This window comes from Prunus avium, chromosome 2 (assembly GCF_965620075.1).
Source record: "Prunus avium chromosome 2, drPruAviu1.hap1.1, whole genome shotgun sequence".
In the NCBI taxonomy this organism is placed as follows: Eukaryota; Viridiplantae; Streptophyta; class Magnoliopsida; order Rosales; family Rosaceae; genus Prunus; species Prunus avium.
In genome coordinates, this window is record NC_142285.1 from 34075288 (window position 1) to 34094973 (window position 19686).

The 19686-nt window shown below is 37.4% G+C and overlaps 3 protein-coding genes and 1 pseudogene across 3 annotated transcripts; 3 read left to right on the forward strand and 1 right to left on the reverse strand.

Annotated features, from left to right (window-relative positions):
* Positions 1–230: 230 nt before the first annotated feature.
* Positions 231–5148, forward strand: LOC110759291 (multiple C2 domain and transmembrane region protein 5-like). The gene is made up of 2 exons (XM_021961344.2): positions 231–520; positions 1746–5148. The coding sequence occupies exon 2, from the start codon at positions 1826–1828 to the stop codon at positions 4853–4855; it is 3030 nt and encodes a 1009-aa protein (XP_021817036.1). The 5' UTR covers positions 231–520; positions 1746–1825; the 3' UTR covers positions 4856–5148.
* Positions 5149–5795: 647 nt separating this feature from the next.
* LOC148296914 (kiwellin-1-like) lies at positions 5796–6602 on the reverse strand. The gene has a single exon (XM_088249121.1). The coding sequence runs from the start codon at positions 6556–6558 to the stop codon at positions 5995–5997; it is 564 nt and encodes a 187-aa protein (XP_088105247.1). The 5' UTR covers positions 6559–6602; the 3' UTR covers positions 5796–5994.
* Positions 6603–8633: 2031 nt separating this feature from the next.
* Positions 8634–9403, forward strand: LOC110759343 (putative ripening-related protein 1). Its single transcript, XM_088249120.1, has one exon. The coding sequence runs from the start codon at positions 8671–8673 to the stop codon at positions 9235–9237; it is 567 nt and encodes a 188-aa protein (XP_088105246.1). The 5' UTR covers positions 8634–8670; the 3' UTR covers positions 9238–9403.
* A 1332-nt stretch (positions 9404–10735) lies between these two features.
* LOC148296915 (putative ripening-related protein 1) lies at positions 10736–11574 on the forward strand (annotated as a pseudogene).
* Positions 11575–19686: the final 8112 nt, after the last annotated feature.

A 19686-nucleotide genomic window follows, 5' to 3' on the forward strand; every position in this document is an offset into this window, starting at 1 on the left:
CCAAGACATGAGTAAGAGTTGAGTTGGTCAATGTAACCCAAAGAAAAAGAAGAAAAAAAAACAACTGTGGTTGAAAGGCGACGTGTTCCACGCAGCCAGCGAGTACACACAGTTTGTCCTTTAAACAAACCAGTGTACGTTAGCGCACCCAGCTGAGCTGAGTTTAAACCCACTCAGAAACGTTACATGGTATTTCTATTGGTCTTTTCTCAGTCTTTGCGCAAACGCGCCTCGGCTGCTAAAATACGAACAGAACAACCTCTCAGAGTCGTACATCAAACTAGACCCACCAATCTCTCTCTCTCTCTCTCTCTCTCTCTTTATCTGTGTACCAATCAAAGACCATTATTAACTCGTTTTCGACGACTCTCTTTCTCTTGGAACCATCCCAGAAAAACTCTCACCCTCTGATTGTGTTTCTCTCTTTGTTTATAAAAGGTTCTTTTGGTCTCTGTTACTGGGTTCAATCTCTCAAAGGCTCTGTGAGCTTCTTAAGTCAACCTGTCCAGCTCAAAACAAGGTAAGCTTCTTTTGAATGTTCTCTTTTTTATGTATTTCTTCAAGTGCTTTATTGGGTACTTTGCTTTGCTTTGTGTGTGTGTGAGTGATGGATTATATGGTGGTTGTTTGAGCTAAATGGGTTTGTGATCACTGCGGAAATTTGAGAAATTTGGTGTTTGGAGATGAAGTTTGGTTAAAAAGGGAGGTATTCTCTTCTGGGTTTTCAATTGCTTCCTGAAATTTAGGATAATCAGATAAATTTTTTGAATAGTTTTCTGTTTGTTTCTTGAGAAAGTTTTCACTTTAGCTTTGCCAGAGGATGTCTCTGGTTCTCGACTAATTTTATTTTTCCTTAGTTTTTGCATAATCGGATGAAAATTGAAAAGTATTATGTATTCTCTGTGTGTTTTGACAAAAGTTTGCCTCTAGATTTTTTTCCCTTTAGCTGAACCTTTGGTATATACCATTCTTTGTGGACCTTGCTTTTCAAGAAAATTATTTTTAATAATCTCTAAGAGAACAGAACAAGAAATTTCTGCTCCGGGGAAAATGAAAAAGGAGAAGATTTAGAAAGATTCTATATGTTATTGTCCTTCTTTTTGTCACAGAGAAAACAGTATGAGAATTTGGTTGTTTTGTTTGATGATACTCTCTGGAATCTTACAAAAGTTGAAGGCTTTTTTGCTGTTTGTTCCTCCTTTAATTTTGTTTTCATTATATCTTCGTGTTATAGATCACATGCTTAATAAGAAGGTAAAGCATTGAAGCTCTTTTTTTTTTCTTTCCCAGAATCTACCTTTGAATGAATTATAAAAGGATTTACAGATTCTCTCCCTCCTTTTTTCTTTTCCTTTCAATATCAATTTTCTGGGACATACAAAAAGAATATGTATTATCCCATTACAACACATTCATGTTCTGTTTGGTTGCTGAAAAATCTGAGGGCAAAAGGTGACTGTAAATTCAAAAAAGAATTTCATGATATTAAGATTTCTAAAGAGAATAAAAAATTTGATATTGTAAAAGGAAATCCATGAGCACAAGATGTAATTGTATTATACTCAGTAAATTGGGAGTATCATTCATTATTTTGTGAAGCTCATTCAAACACTTGTTTTTATTCTTTACAATGATTATTCGATTCCATATATATGAGTTCTTTATGGTTCTTCTCTTTTCTGTACTACTTTGGGTTTTTGACGTATGATCTATAAATTTGACTTACTTCTTTGGTTCATTCTCAGGTACTTCTTTCTTCCTTGCCAATTCCTGCAAGCAGCTGATATATTTCCTTCACCAGTGTTGCTTCATCTGTCAAAGTGCAATGAACTTCAAGTTAGGGGTGGAGGTTGTGGCTGCCCATGACCTTATGCCCAAAGATGGGCAGGGCGCATCCAGTGCATTTGTGGAGCTCCACTTTGATCACCAGAGATTCCGAACAACCACAAAAGAAAGAGATCTCAATCCTGTTTGGAATGAGAGCTTCTACTTCAACATCTCTGATCCAAACGACATCCCTAACCTCACTCTTGAAGCCACTATTTACCACCATGGTAAAGCCAATTCCAAATCTTTCCTTGGAAAGGTTGTTCTGACAGGGACATCATTTGTCCCATACTCTGATGCTATTGTTTTGCACTACCCTCTGGAGAAGAGAGGCATTTTCTCACGTGTGAAAGGGGAGCTTGGTCTAAAAGTTTTTGTTACTGATGACCCATCTATAAGATCCTCAAATCCACTGCCTGCAATGGATTCCTCTCTGGATAATGATTCGCGCTCTACTCATGTTCAAGCACAATTGCAAAAAGTTCAAGATGTTATTCCAGACCCATTCTCCAATGACAAAGCTGAGTCGAGACGCACTTTTCATCACCTTCCAAACCCGAACCTAGCACGGCAGCAGAACATTCCTTCAGCAGCAATCCAGCCACCAGTGAACTATGGGATGCAGGAAATGAGGTCTGAACCACAGGCTCCTAAAGTTGTTCGCATGTATTCAGGTTCATCATCTCAAGCGCCTGATTATTCGCTTAAAGAGACAAGTCCTTACCTTGGAGGGGGGCAAATTGTTGGAGGGCGAGTTATACGTGCAGACAGGCCATCCGGCACCTATGACCTTGTTCAAAAGATGCAATACCTATTTGTACGAGTTGTGAAAGCCCGTGACCTTCCTCACATGGATGTAACAGGGAGCCTAGACCCATATGTTGAAGTAAGAATTGGGAACTACAAAGGAACTACAAGGCATTTTGAGAAAAAGCAGAACCCTGAATGGAATGAGGTATTTGCTTTTGCAAAGGAGAATCAGCAATCATCTGTTTTGGACGTTGTGGTCAAAGACAGGGATCTTTTAAAAGATGACTTTGTTGGGTTAGTGCGGTTTGATCTTCATGAAGTTCCTACACGAGCTCCACCTGACAGTCCATTGGCTCCAGAATGGTATCGGCTTGCAAATAAGGATGGGAAGAAGGAGAAAGGGGAACTGATGCTTGCTGTATGGTATGGCACACAAGCTGATGAGGCTTTTCCGGATGCCTGGCATTCTGATGCAATTGGTCCTGATGATGGTTCTTCAGTTGCTTATGGACATATCCGTTCAAAAGTTTACCATTCACCAAGATTATGGTATGTACGAGTAAACGTGATTGAGGCACAGGACTTGGTTCTATCTGACAAGTCCCGCTTCCCAGATGCATATGCAAAAGTACAGATTGGAAATCAGATTTTGAAGACAAAACCAGTTCAATCTCGAGTTATGAACCCAATGTGGAACGAGGACCTGATGTTTGTTGCCGCTGAACCCTTTGATGACCATCTGATCATTTCAATTGAAGATCGCGTAGGTCCAAGCAAGGATGAGACCTTAGGAAAGGTTGCAATACCACTGAACAGTATTGAGAAGCGTGCTGATGATCGAAAGATCCGTGACAAGTGGTATAACCTTGAAAAGCACATGTCAGATGCCATGGAGGGGGAGCAGCGGAAGAAAGATAAAGATAAGTTTTTCAGTAGAATCCATCTCCGTGTTTGTCTTGATGGAGGGTACCATGTGCTTGATGAGTCAACTCACTACAGTAGCGACCTTCGACCCACAGCTAAGCAGCTCTGGAAGTCATATATTGGTGTGTTAGAACTTGGAATTCTGAATGCTGAAGGGCTACACCCAATGAAAACAAGGGATGGGAAGGGTACATCAGACACATATTGTGTAGCAAAATATGGGCACAAATGGGTTCGTACTCGAACCATAAATAACAGCCTAAGCCCGAAATACAATGAGCAGTACACTTGGGAGGTTTTTGACCCTGCCACAGTTCTCACGGTGGGAGTTTTCGATAATAGTCAGATTGGTAATCCAAATGGCAGCGGAAAGGATGTGAAAGTTGGCAAGGTCCGGATTCGAATCTCTACCCTTGAGACTGGCCGTGTCTACACACACAATTACCCATTACTAGTCCTTCATCCTTCAGGTGTCAAAAAGATGGGTGAATTGCATCTTGCAATTAGATTTTCATGCACATCACTGGTTAACATGATGTTCAAATACTCTCAACCCCTTTTGCCGAAGATGCATTATGTAAGGCCATTGACTGTGGTGCAGCAAGATATGTTACGTTACCAAGCTGTCAACATAGTGGCAGCTCGTCTTAGTCGAGCAGAACCACCTCTTAGGAAGGAAGTAGTTGAATACATGTCTGATGCAGACTCTCATCTTTGGAGCATGAGGCGCAGCAAGGCAAACTTCTTCCGACTGATGTCAGTTTTTTCAGGGTTGTTTGCTGTTGGAAAATGGTTTGGAGAAGTATGCATGTGGAAAAACCCCATCACAACAGCGCTTGTACATGTTCTATTCGTGATGCTCGTGTGTTTCCCAGAACTGATTTTGCCAACTGTTTTCCTATACATGTTTCTGATAGGGATTTGGAATTGGAGGTATCGCCCAAGGTACCCTCCTCACATGAATACAAGGATCTCATATGCAGATGCTGTGCACCCTGATGAGCTTGATGAAGAATTCGACACATTCCCAACATCACGGGGTTCAGATATAGTTCGAATGAGGTATGATCGCTTGAGGAGTGTGGCTGGAAGGATTCAAACTGTGGTGGGTGATGTTGCAACACAAGGGGAGCGGCTTCAGGCACTTCTCAGTTGGCGTGATCCTCGTGCCACTACTTTATATATTACATTCTGTCTTGTGGCTGCTATTGTGTTGTATGTGACGCCTTTCCAGGTTCTGGTTCTTCTTGGTGGGGTTTACTTGATGAGGCACCCCAGGTTCAGGGGTAAGATGCCATCAGCCCCAGTTAACTTCTTCAGAAGGCTGCCAGCAAGGACAGATAGTATGTTGTAGACAGTCTATTGAGATGTGCTAAAGTTTGTCCTGCTAGTTTATCGATTTCGGATTTGCATGGCAGTACTTGTAAATCTTATGCTGTATCTGCTGCTGTTCTGTTTATTGTTTATTTGGCCCATGGGAGTTTATACAGATGTTTGCAAACTGTTGGAATCAGGGTTAGTGGTAATGATGTTTTGTTCTGCATTTTCAAGCATCTGCCAATGGTGAAGGCAGCACAATACTATTGATTTGCTCCAATTATGTTGGTAGATGAATTCAAATCTTGCTTAGTAAAATTTATTTTACCATCCTGTTCCAAGTAGTGATTGAAAGTAATTTTGAGGTTATATATATGCATTTGTAAAACAGTGTGTGTCCGGGGATGAATGAAGCTGCGGAGGAATCTGCATTTGTCTTACAACAAGCCCTTAATTTCATGAGAAACCAAATTCTAATTGTCATCTCCACATACATACATCTAAAAATTTCTTGCAGGATCTCTCTTAGTTAGTTGTCGCAAGTCCCCTTGAACTCTCCTCCTTGCAGCATCCCGAAGGTAAGAACTTAAAATCTAGCAAGCAGGCTAGTTGCACAGGTTGGAAGATGGGCTTATAGAACTTAAAGTTATTCCTGAAATTTAATCCTACCTCAAACTTTACCAAGGCTATGCATGAAATTTGACATTCAAAAGATTGGTGAACAAGTAAAGCATTACTGGTTTCCAATGCCTTTTCTTTTCGACATAAGATTTGCATGCAAAAATTTCACTTGTGGGGTATTTTGTGTTATTTTTGGTGAAGCGGGGATATATAAGATACGTGATTAATGGAGATGTTTACTTTACAAGGCAATGTAGTATGTTATGTTGTCACACATATTGATATGACATGGATCTATTGGTTATGTCAACTGTTGTTTGAATGTATGGTGCTCGGTTGAAAGCTCAATAGCATAACGTGCCAAATATCTTACAAAATTACTTGTTTCATTATTTCAATTAAAACTCGATACACCAGCAACTTGGAAATAGAGGAAAGAAGAAATTAAAGATAAAGTGCAGGCAGCCTCACATTCTTAACAATATCAGGTGTGAGCTAACAAACCCAATGAACCTCTCACACTGATTTTATTACAAGATGGAAGAAACATCTCAATTAGGCATCAGACCAGAATACATCCATTTCACCCCAGTCACTTTCTGGCACTCCCAAGGCCTTCCAAACAGCTTTGGAGGCATCCACAATATTGTTAGGGCATGGAGGCTGGTAATCGTGATCAGCATCACATCCTATGGTGGAGTCACACTCATCAACAACCTTGGCTTTGACACTCCTTCCGTTACCATGGATGATAATGTGGTCTAAACACCGGCTACTTTTGTTGAACCACCCTGTTGACAAAGCCACGACAGGGGTGCTATCTGAGTGATATTTGTTGTCACATGCAGATGGAGCACCGCCATCACCACCCTTCTGAAAGCCGTTGATGGTCAAGGTTGCTTTTGTACGCTTGGACACCCGCGGCGAGCACGTGTAGGTGGTGTAAAGCTTGCCTTTTTCGCAGCATTCGGACTGATTGTCCCTGTTGCATTGTCCCTTAGGAGGCTTTGTCCCCCTGATCTTTCCGCTAGGCTTGCATGTTTGAGCTTCAGTGCTCCAGTTTGAAGCAAGAATGATTAGGATGAAGAGAAAAGCACCTGAGAAAATTTGATTCTTCATCTTTTTCCTTCTCTTGCTTTCGTTTATGTTTGTTTGGAGAAGTTAGATACTAAGTTGGCTATATATAGAGAACATGAACTGCCTGAAACAGCTGGTTATTTTGTGTACAAATTATGACATGTTTGTAGTCTTTGTAGAGTGAGTATAAGGTTTCTTAAATATACCGTTCCATATACAACTAATGAGGTATATGAATTAAACAACGTCATAAGCGTACAATCCGATTCTCTGCAGACAATAATAAAAAAGTCAAAAAGATTCTCAAGGTGTTGATTATATCGCCCTATGCAAGTATCATTTTGTTTCGGATCTGTATGAGATGGCCTTGGTTGATTCAAATACTAGATGATTCATCACTAACAGAAATACTGAAAGATCCATCAACAATAAATAAATAAAAAATTGAAAGATTCTTTTGACGAAAATTGAGGTTCCAATTAATGCGAGACAATTCTTCAAATCCTTACATCTTTAGAGATTGAAACTCCTGTAATAAAACCTAGAACTGACAGAGATTCAAATGAGCTTAACCAGGCCTGATATGCAATGCAATTATGCATGATTCTTAAATGTTTGGAATTTCAGATTGTCAATGAAAACCAATTTTCCAATATCGCACCTTAAAATACAAAGAGGTTATTATTTGATTGACATACATTGTTTGATTCTTCTTCAACAGCCTAAGTTTTTGGGGTCAATATGATGTCTAACATAATATCAAAGCCACCAGTCCTATTTTCTCTTTATATTTCTCTTTATACTACCTTTTCATGTGCATGATTTTAGGCTGCACGGGTGTTAGCTTGATATACATTGTTGTCTCATTCACGAACAACTTAAGTCTTCGGAGTTCAATGATTGTATAATTGTATATATGTACTTTTCCTTTACTCTATGCTGAAATCTTTATTTGAGTCAGTAAATGAGGCACCAAGTGAAGGCCAATCAGTATAAAATTCATGACAGCCAATAGTTCCTTTCTGGCAAACCATCTCCCAGTGTTAACACTTTAAAGACAATAGCAACATCCTTAAAAATTTATACTAGAGAAAGCATTGTTCTTGTTTTATTTTCATCTGAAGGTGACATATTAAAACATTATGTCTTCTTGTTGTTGATGCCAATGCAACAACAAAAGACAAGTTTCCTCAGTCTGAAAGAAGCAAACAAGTGGTCAATTCTACGTTACATACACGATGGCATTCCCATATACGGTTTTAACTTTTCAGTAGAATCTTATTTTGATTGGTAGGATCTTAACGGCAATTATAATATCGTATGTGCGGTCATTGCAAGGAATATATATATGAAATGAGTTGCCTTGTATGGAGGGGTGTTGAACTTCAATTTTAATAATGGCCAAAAGAGGTACCGGGTGTTGAGAGTATCCCACGTCAAATGATGAAAGCTTAACTCAACAATTCTTATAAAGTGACAGGAATATGTGGCACCGTTGGGTCTACCACATAGATCACATGGTTGTGATATCTTATTAGAACGTAAGCATTTAGCCTAAAATCAATTGACAATGGATGGAGAGGCCCAAAAATTGTTTAAGCGCTCTCAATAGGGGAAACCCACCAACCCTTATTTTTCACGATTTTGCGTTATGCCCAAAATCTTTTAAGCAAAACAGGGGAGCCCCTCCAACTCTAACTTTTCATGATTCTGTGCAAACAACGGTTGACATGGTACAAATAAAAAATTGAAGAATTTTAAACTAGCATTTGTAATGCTATATCCAGTCTTTCCTGCAATGAAAAATGAGAAATAGGAACTATAGATAGAAGTATGTCATGAAAAATAACCATGCCTGAGGGTCGGACTAAAATTTTGACCCTCAGCATAATTGATCCATATTATAAAATTATTCCGCCATTGCCGTTATGTTGATGGAGTGTATAACATATTGAATTTCAAACCAAGTTGGAAAAGAAACTAATTAGCTCTTTCAGAGTCGGAATGCAGTATTGTCGTTCTGCTAATATCACCAGGATAATGTGGTTGGGGAATTCCTCTATATATCAACTATCAATGTTTTATGCATAAAATCAAGCATATCCCACACAAGGGCACCAATAGTAGTAAGAGAGAGAGAGAGAGAGAAAAAAAATGAAGAGCTTTTTCTCAAGAGGATCCATTGCCCTACTTGTCATTCTCCTTTCAACAATATGCTTGGTGACTGAAGCTCAGCAATGTCGTCCAAGTGGTAAGATTAGAGGAAGGAAGGCCCCTGCTGGACAATGCAACAAGGAGAATTACTCTGACTGCTGCGTTGCCGGCAAAATGTACCCAACCTACACATGTTCACCACCATTGTCCGGGAGCACCAAGGCCTACCTAACTCTCAACAGTTTTGAGAAAAATGGAGATGGCGGCGGTCCATCAGAATGTGACAACCAATACCACAATGACAACACACCGGTTGTGGCATTGTCCACTGGATGGTACAGCAATGGAGGAAGGTGCCATAACCACATCAGAATTAATGGTAACGGGCGCAGTGTGGTGGCCATGGTGGTAGATGAGTGTGACTCCACCGAGGGATGTGATGCAGACCATGACTACCAACCTCCTTGTCCTAACAACATTGTTGATGCTTCAAAGGCTGTCTGGAAAGCCTTGGGTGTGCCTGAGGACAATTGGGGTGGCTTAGATATCACATGGACTGATGTTTAGCTACCTTAGTGTCTGTCGGTCTAGCTTGTTGCTTTATGTGTATTGTATGTACTGTGTGGAATTTTCTCTGAAATATGTCATGTATATTATAGAAGTCAATATAGAGCATTGACTTCTTCTATCTTATATTGTGGTTAATGTGAAATATAAAACAATATCAAACATGGACTTCTCTTTGTTTTAATTTATTATCTGGTTCTCATCTCTCACATACCGTTCGAGAGACTTAACGCTAGAGACTAATGGTGCAACACAACACCTAATTGAGTAACCTTAACTATTTTTGGAGTTGAGTGACCAAAATGTAACTCCGAGTATAGTTGAGGGACCATTGCCACAGATAACCGTTATTTATTTATTTTTTGTTATTTCGTTTTTATAAATATTTGGAATGAATTTCTAAGTTTACCCCATGGATTTAACGGAAAAATAGACAGACTTGACGAAAGGGACTAGTAATGCAACACCATACATAATTGGGGGACCTCTGCAGCTATTTTTGGAGTTGAGTGACCAAAATGTAACTACGGGTATAATTTAGGGACCATTGCTACAATTAATCCTTGAATTTAGCATTCATGATATGAATTTAACATTGATGGTTTCAGTTTATCTATGGTTTGAATTTACCATCACATATTGGCATAGTAGACTTATTTCCTTTGAAGAATTAATTAAAAAAGGAGATTGAAGTTTCTTTTTAAGTATCCAGGCACACATGCTTGTAGAATCGTGGCACACATGCCTATTATTTTTGGTAACTTTTGGTCTTACGAGCCATTCATGAATCTAAGATTAAAAAAAATCACACCAAAAAGTGGCCCGAATTTTAGTATATACCTTTTATTGAATTAAAATTAACACCTTCCCATATCAACAACTGGCATTAAAATGTTCAGAAGATTGTACCATATTAGCGGTCACGATGTCTAGCACCATTCTAATACAGACGTTGCTGTCACGGTCTGCTACTTGCAAATATTTGGCTTATGTGAGTGATGCTATGATAGGCATAAGCCTTGCTATCTAAATGCTTGAAAAAAACTCAACTTTATGCTCTCTGGCTGAGGCTGACTGAAGTTCAACAAAAAATGTAGTCGGGTCCGGTCGATCTCTACGCTATTAGATCGATTATTATAGCAGTAACTATGAAAATTCTCCAGTAATTATAATGGACAGCATTGTAGTCTTAGCAGCAGATGGATTCAAATATTTATTTTAGCAAGAATATCATATTGCGTTTGGCTTTTAGGAAGAAGAATGTGCATAAATAAAAGGATTAATTATGATTTTGACGCTTCGCATAATTGGGGAGGATTTATTTTTAAATGATTCAGGCCAATAGGCCAAGTCCGTCACGTTTATGGAGTGTATGATCCATATTGTGCGTAGCGAATGATATGTTGAATAGTGAATAGTATCTTCTGGTATGCTGATTGCTATATATACCACCATCAAATGCTTTCTATACATCAAACACATCCCACACAAGAGTACAATAGTAGTAAAAGAGAGAGAGAGAGAGATAGAGAGAAAATGAAGAGCTCAGCAATTTTCTCACAAGGCTCCATTCTCCTACTTGTCATTCTCCTTTCAACAATTTGCTTGGTGGCTGAAGCTCAGCAATGTCGTCCAAGCGGCAAAATCAGAGGAAGGAAGGCCCCTGCTGGACAATGCAACCAGGAGAACGACTCTGATTGCTGTGTTGCCGGAAAAATGTACCCAACCTACACATGTTCACCGCCATTGTCTGGGAGCACCAAGGCCTACCTCACTCTTAACAGTTTCGAGGCAGGTGGTGATGGTGGTGGTCCATCAGAATGTGACAACAAATACCACAATGACAACACACCAGTTGTGGCATTGTCCACTGGATGGTACAACCATGGAGGAAGGTGCCATAACAACATCACAATTAGCGCTAATGGGCGCAGTGTGGTGGCCATGGTGGTGGATGAGTGTGACTCTACTGAGGGATGAGATGCTGACCATGACTACCAACCTCCTTGTCCTAACAACATTGTTGATGCTTCAAAGGCTGTCTGGAAAGCCTTGGGTGTGCCTGAGGACAACTGGGGTGGCTTAGATATCACATGGTCCGACGCTTAGTTAATTATATCTGTGTGATCTGTCTAGCTAGCTTGTTGATTTCTGTCTATGTATGTGTATTATGTTTTATAATATGTATGTATGTTATAGATTGGCTTCTGATTGTGTGAACATACTGAATCTTGTATTATCTTATTTTGTTTATGTGAACATATAGAACATTACAAAACATGGACTTCTTTGTTTTTTTCTGTATGTCACCACTAGCATTGCAGCTTTAAGCTTCAGATCTCAGCCAGTTTGTAAAAAGAAGAATGAAAGGGAAGGAGAAAGGCACTCAAACAAATCTTGTTCTTCATCTTCTTCCTTCTCTTACTTTGATAAAATTTTGGTTTGAGGATCCTAAGTTTGCAATATATGCAAATGTAACTGTTTGCAGCGACACATGTTTTTTTTAAATCTTTTTTTTCTGTCAAATTTTAAGATGTTTGTAGCTTCCTAGTGCATCTATGTTGGATGATCTTGGTTGATTCCAATATATACTAGAAAGATCCTTCAGGTTCTAAATCTTAAGGCAAGACTAAGTCTTGGACCGAAAGAGATGCAAGTAAGCCTAATTAAGCTTGTGATGATACTAAAAAATGTTTTATAGCTTTCTGATGAACATGCAAAACAACTTTTCTTTTTCTTTTGGCCTTAACAGATCATTTGGAATTTCCTGTATCCAAGTAGCTTGTCCTATAGAAGTGGTTTATATGCATTTAAATATCAGATTGTCTCACCAAACACCCTACAACAAGAACTCTACTGTCCATCCCCCTCTCCAGGCTGAGGATAATTTGAACCAAAAGTAAGAAGATGACGATTTCACTACGCTATATTTAGTTTGAATTTAGCATTATGATATCAATTTAACATTGATATGGTTTAAGTTTATCTTCATGGTTTGAATTTACCATCACATATAGGCATAGTAGACTTATTTCCTTTTTTGACGAAATAAAAAAGGAGATTGAAGTTTCTTTATTAATATCCAGGCACACATGCTTGTAGAATCGCAACACATTCTTGATGAACTGTTTGAATGTTTGTGTTTCTAAAATCATAATAGAGATAGTACCATATTAGCAGTCATGATGTCTAGTACCCTTCTAATACAGACGTTGCTGTCACGTTCTGCTTATGTGAGTGATGCTATGATAGGCATATAATCCTTGCTATCTAAATGCTTGAAAATTAAACTCGGCTTTATATTCTCTGGCTGAGGCTGATTGAAGTTCAACAAAATAGTAGTCTGGTCTGGTGGATCCGTAAGCTATAAGATCGATTATTATAGTGATAACCATGAAAATTCTCCAGTAGGTATAATGAACAGCATTCTAGCCTTAGCAGCAGATGGGTTCAAGGATTTATTTTAGCAAGACAAGAGTATGGCGGATCCAGGATTCTCGGGTCATAGGGTCACAGTGTAAAAAGTGTTGAAGATTTTTTAGGCTAAACTGTTGAGGTATTTTTAGGACAAATGAGTCACTTTCTATACAATTATTTTAAAAAAATAAAATTTATTTATTTATTTCACATTTTTTTAAAAAGAAAAAAGAGGAAACATAAGACTACATTAATTTTTTAAAAATTTAAAAAAAAACAACAATTTTAAAGCTTAAAAGATTAATTTTCCTAATGTTTTTGTTGATTAATTTCCATGAATTTTTCAGTAGAGGGACAATTTTAAAAGGCTAAAGAGTTGAAAAAAAAATTTAGACAACTAAAAACCCTTGAAATTTAAATAATATTAATGTCATTCATAATTAAAACAAATAAAATTACATGTGATTTGGAGGTCACGAGATAAAAGATTAATTTTCCTAATGTTTTTGTAGATTAATTTCATGTTCATAATTTCCATGAATTTTTCAGTAGAGGGACAATTTTAAAAGGCTAAAGACTTGAAAAATAAATATAGACAACTAAATACCCTTAAATTTTAAATAATATTAATGTGATTCATAATTAAAACAAATAAAAGTACATGTGATTTGGAGGTCATGAGACAAAAATACACGTGATTACAAGTTTGAGGTAATTTTCGATGAATTTTTCAGAGCACATATGATTTTTTAATGAATTTATGAAGTTAGTCCAATTAAAATAGACACGTGGCGCCTTGCTAATGGATCATTTCAAAAAGGAATTAAAATGAGAAGTGTTGGATTATAACCCCGAACACGCTGAGTCTTTCTTCTTCGTCGAACATGCTCTGCAACTTCAATTCTAAAAGTTGTTAAAAACTTCTAAAATTCATAACTTTGGTTGTGGGGCTCCGATTGAAGAACTGTTTTCTTCCTGATTTCGAGCCCAACAATCTAAAGTAATATTCAGGGTCTCACACAGTAGCAAACAAAACAACCTCTGTGGCCTTTCGTAGCTGTGGCCTTTCGTCGAGCACCTTGCTTGTATCTCTTGGGGTCGTCGTTCTGCTCGCCATGGAGTCTGCTCAGGCCTCCACAGGCTGTCCATAGCCATTTTTCCGGCCAGTTCGTGGGTTCAGCCGACCCCTCTTGTCCCTTAATTCGTCCGCCCCCTGGAGGCTAGAGTATCTTTCAAGTGTTGATGCTTGCAAAGATGTAAGATTTTTCAATCCGAAAACTGAAAGTATGGGACGACAAGAATCTGCTTCAAGTTGGGACATTCAAATAGCTATGAATTCTTTTCTTTTGCTTTAGATTCGAAAAATCGGCCTAGGCGGTTCTAGGCGGTGGCTAGGCGGGTCTAGGCGGGTCTGGGCGCCTGGGGGCCTGGGCGGGTCCTTTTTGGTTTTTCTGACTTTAAAAACCTCACGATGTTGCTTCCTTCCCTCTCATGAGTCGATCACCACCACCAGGCCGAGACGACCCATTGCCCACACCCGCGACCCTCTCTGTAATGGAACTATGAACATCTCCTAGAGAGATAGTGGGTTCTGCTACATGTGATGTGACTAGGTGAGTCAAATGCCTAAGCATATAGGCTTCACCTTCACCATCTTATGGCCCAAAAATTTCCTTAAGAAGTATACATATCAGGGCAAATGACACAGTTGTCTGAGACTAGTCATAATTCTTGAAGCCAAGTTTCACCTGGGGTGTTCTTGACTAGAAAGGGCAGGTCTGGTGTTAATGCTTTTACTTTGAATCCTCGATCGATATGCGGCTTCAGGGTTCTGTATCCACTTCCTGAATCCATGCTTTTTGATAGGATCATCAAGCACCCTTTAGGATTGAATTTAAAGAGATTGTCCATGGCCATGAATTCTCTTTTGCCAAACTTGGTTGCTGGTGAAAACCATATCATGTAGAACTGAGCACTGCATCCATGGTTGAGGAACTCAAGTACTCGACCATGAAACTGCTCTGTTAAATTGTTTGAGTTGAGTATCTGCAATTCCGGGAGCTTCCCCTTTTGTGACATTTTCTGGAGGAACCAGAGGATCAGGAACTTCCTCTGCAACTTCATCTATCTTTTCCTGCATGGAAAGTTGTGGCATGCTCTCAGCAGTCAAGGTTAATTCAGTTTTCTGTCGAGGTAATCGAGTGTTGTGATCTTGAAAAAGTTCATGGATTCTCAGGTCAACAGGATGCATGGGAAGGTTAAAGACAGTGTAGTCTGCATAGATGATGAAGAATATGATAGCAAATGGGATGGTGGAGAAGATAGGATATTTGGGGTGCGCCTAAGTAGCCTGTAATCAAACACTTTCTGAGAAAGCATTGTTCTTGATGAGGACCACTGCATGTCTACACGTCGTGCAGTGCTGGTCCTTAATTTGGCAAATTTTTTGGCATCTAGTGTATTCTAATTTTGGTATAAAAATGTTTGTTTCAATGATGAATCAATCTTTAAATGTCTGGACATAAATACCAATTACATCCTTGTATCGATTTAGAGGTTAATATGAGAATAGGCCACATTTCTAGCTACTTATTTCAACTTGTTTATATCCAACAATTATATTAAAGAGGGGCATTCTCATCATCTTAGGAAATGAACTCCTATAATAATATTGGTGAGTGAGAAATTCCATTTTTTCTCTCACCAATCCAATGGCTTTGTTTTTCGTTTTACTGACGAGAAATGAGGCATTCGAACTTGAAACATCTTTCAACATTGGTTTAACATTGTAAGTTCATCATGTAGGAGAGAATCACTTACACGTATACGTATGAGAGAATATTTTAAGGATTTGTAAATGCACCTAAGGTTTTGATTAGCACACCCACCACATTTTGAAAACTTTCCCAACATTTCTCATTGTACCTATAAAATCTCTGGATACATGTGATTCTAATTTATTGGTTGGAACTTGGAAGGCGAAACCAATTTTCTTTCTGTTAATTGAAGACCCAACTTAGGCTCTATGCGTCTGCTCTGGGTTTTTTTTTTTTTTCAGTAAATAGTATAGCCGTGCGGCTATACCTGATTTTTAATTTTTTTTATTAAATAGTATAGCCGCCCGGCTATACCTTCTAAAATATAATGTGTTTTCGGCTTTATGGGGCTCTCTATTTTTAATTTTTTTAAAAAAATAAATAACCGTTTCAGACATATAAAATGTAAATTCGTACCCCCGTGTCTTGCTCTCTCTTGTCCTTTAAATGAAGTTAACATGGGTATTCAATTTTTGCACTTCAACAGTTTTAAGTTTCTGGGATTGAGCTTGAAGTTTGATGCTTTTATGGTGATGGGTTATGCTCAACTCACCATTTTTTTATTTATCAGGGACCATCCAGGCAAGTTGTGTGCAGGTAAAGCTTGGACCTTTGTTATTGGTCTAGTTAGGGAGGTTTAATGGCAGATCCAGGATTCTTGGGTCATATAGGGTCACAGTGTAAAAAGTGTCGAAGTTTTTTTAGGCTAAACTGTTGAGGTATTTTTAGGACAAATGAGTCATTTTCTATACAATTATTTTAAAATAATAATAAAAATGATTTATTTCACATTTTAAAAAAAAAAGAAAAAAGAGGAAACATGGGACAACATTAATTTTTTAAATTTTTTTAAAAAAACAACAATTTTAAAGCTTAAAAGATTAATTTTCATAATGTTTTTGTAGATTAATTTCCTCTTGATAATTTCCATGAATTTTTCAATAGAGGGACAATTTTAAAAGGCTAAAGGCTTGAAAAAAAAAATTAGACAACTAAATACCCTTGAGATTTAAATAATATTAATGTCATTCATAATTAAAACAAATAAAAGTACATGTGATTTGGAGGTCACGAGATAAAAGATTAATTTCCTAATGTTTTTGTAGATTAATTTCATGTTCATAATTTCCATGAATTTTTCAGTAGAGGGACAGTTTTAAAAGGCTAAAGACTTGAAAAATAAATATAGACAACTAAATACCCTTAAATTTTAAATAATATTAATGTGATTCATAATTAAAACAAATAAAAGTACATGTGATTTGGAGGTCATGAGATAAAAATACACGTGATTACAAGTTTGGGGTAGTTTTCGATGAAATTTTCAGAGCACATTTGACTTTTTAATGAATTTATGAAGTTAGTCCAATTAAAAATAGACATGTGGCGCCTTGCTAATGGATCATTTCAAAAAGTTGTAAAAAACTTCTAAAATTCATAACTTTGGTTGTGGGGCTCCGATTGACGAACTGTTTTCTTCGTGAGATCAAGCCCAACAATCTAAAGTAATATTTAGGGTCTCACACAGCAGCAAACAAAACAACCTCTGTGGCCTTTGGTCGAGCACCTTGCTTGTATCTCTTGGGGTCGTCGTTCTGCTTGCCATGGGGTCTGCTCAGGCCTCCACAGGCTGTCCATAGCCATTTTTCGGACCAGTTCGTGGGGTCAAGCGACCCCTCTTGTCCCTTAATCCCTCCGCCCTTTCATATTGTATGTGTATAATATACAATTGTCTTCTTGCGTTTGGCTTTTGGGAATTGATTAAGATTTTAACATTTGAAAACTAAATCCTCAATGGCCACGAAGGATGTGCATAATTTAAAGGAATAATTCAGGTTTTGACGCGTAGCAGAATTGGGGAAGATTTATTTTTAAATGGTTGAGGCGATTAGGCCAAGTCCGTTACGTTCATGGAGTGTATAATCTATATTCTACGTAGCAAATGATATGTTGAATAGTGATTAGTAAATATAATTAATTAGTAAACATTACTTTTTAGCCACATATGCAGAGGAGTTACCTCTAGAAGTATATGCTTTACTTCTTGCCCACAAAAAAAATTGTATACTTTACTTGTAGCCCACAATATTTGTTTTAGTAAACACGTAACTTCGTGCCATATGCAAGTGTTAGACCAATGCCAATTAGCGGAGGACTTAGTATTTCCCTACCCATTGGAGGTGTTTTTGTTGCCGACAAGGTGTTTAGGGGTAGTTGTGTTCACGTGGTGGGTGACGAAGTGTTAGAAGCGGATTTGATTCCTTTGGATATTATCGACCTTTATATATATATATATTTATTTAAGGAGTATCGCCGCTGGCTATATGGTTTAAGTATATTTTTTATATTTCTAATTAAAGGGTATAGCCGCATGGCTATATGCTTTAAATATATATATTTTTTATTTAAGGAGTATAGAGACTCGGGTAATGACCTAAGTAATGGATAATGCTCTAAGGGGTCGTTTGACACGGCGGACTGTCATGGACTAGACTAAATCCTGGGACTGTCTCATATTAGCTCGGATTGGCCTAAGTTGGATTAAGTATTAACCTACATTTGGTGTTGCGTTGGACTAAGAAGCTGGATTGTAAAAATAGTGAAGACCTATGTTTGATATTGTGTTGGACTAAAAAATAATTCTTATAATATTTAAATTTAATTGGGATTTTTGACCTAAAAGATAAATAAATGCTACAAAGAAACCCAATTCAAAGATTTATAACAATATTTGCCACAAAAAAAAAAGATTTAAAACAATAATAAAAGAAAACAAATAAAATTCTGTTTTTTTTTTATGAAGAATAAAATTATGATATTTGTTTTTTGGCTTCTCAAGATTAATCTTAGTTGGTCGAAACATTGTTAAAGGAGCTAAGCTCACTCTATATAATTCTAGGTTTTTCAGGGACCAAGTAAAACAATAATTAAAATTATATATATATGAATAATTTTTGTATATTTGAATTTTGATTTCAAACTAAAAAAAAATAATTTGACAAGGTAAAAATTGCTTGCGATAAAGAAAGTATCACATCATGAATTATTAAACCTGTTTCAATATCAAAAAAATATCAAACATTTGTAAATTACTATAGTTTGATTTTCCAAATGCAATATCAAAATAATTATTGTAATAATTTAAGGATTTTAATCTATAAATAAATAAATGCTGCAAATAAAAAAAAACCCATTCAAAGATCTAAAATTATAATTAAAAGAAAACAAATTAAATTCTTATATTTTTTAAAGAGACGCATCGGACTCATGTGTTCTATTTAGTGAGCGTGCTATTTAGCGAACCACTTTTCAGGCTCACTGTATTAGACAAGAGAGTGAGGCCTTTTTTTCACTATTGGACTATACAGTTCATTTAAATTACTCCAGTCTCTTACCAAACAAAGGTTTCGAGTGCTATTTAACCTAGTCCAGTCGAGTGAGGCGTACCAAACATGGCCACTATTCCTATCGATAAACAAAAAATCAGGGAAATTTTTTTTTTTTTAAAAGGACCCAGTATTACATTCTGTCTCGTGCCACTACTTTATATATTACATTATGTCTTGTGGCCGCTATTGGGTTGTATGTGACGCTTTTCCAGGTACTGGTTCTTCTTGGTGGGGTTTACTTGATGAGGCACCCCAGGTTCATCAGCCCCAGTTAACTTCTTCAGAAGGCTGCCAGCGAGGACAGATAGTATATTGTAAAAGGTCTATTGAGATGTGCTAAAGTTTTCCCTGCTAGTTTATCGATTTCGGATTTGCATGGCAGTACTTGTAAATCTTATGATGTATCTGCGGCTGTTCTGTTTATTGTTTATTGGCTTATTATCACAAAGCGTCTCAAATAGTCCTTCTGTTAAAAAAAATGTTAAGTCTAGGAATATAATCGTCAAATCAATCCAAAATTAATATATATATATATATATATATATATATAAGTTTCTCTCTCCCCTCTTTCTATTTTGTTGCCTTTCCTTCTCTCTTCTCTCTCTCTCTCTCTCCCTTTCTTTTTTTCTTTTTTCTTCCTCTCCCCGAGTGCAGGCTTCTCTCTCCTCTTTCTTTTTTATTTCAATCCCTTCTCTCTTTCTTTCTTCTTCTTTTTTCTCTCTTTCTTTTCTTCTTCTTCTTACTCTCACCGAGTTCACTCTTCTCTCTCTCTCTCTCTGTCTTTCTTTTTTTTCTTCTTTCTCTCTCTCTCTTTCTCTCTCGCTATT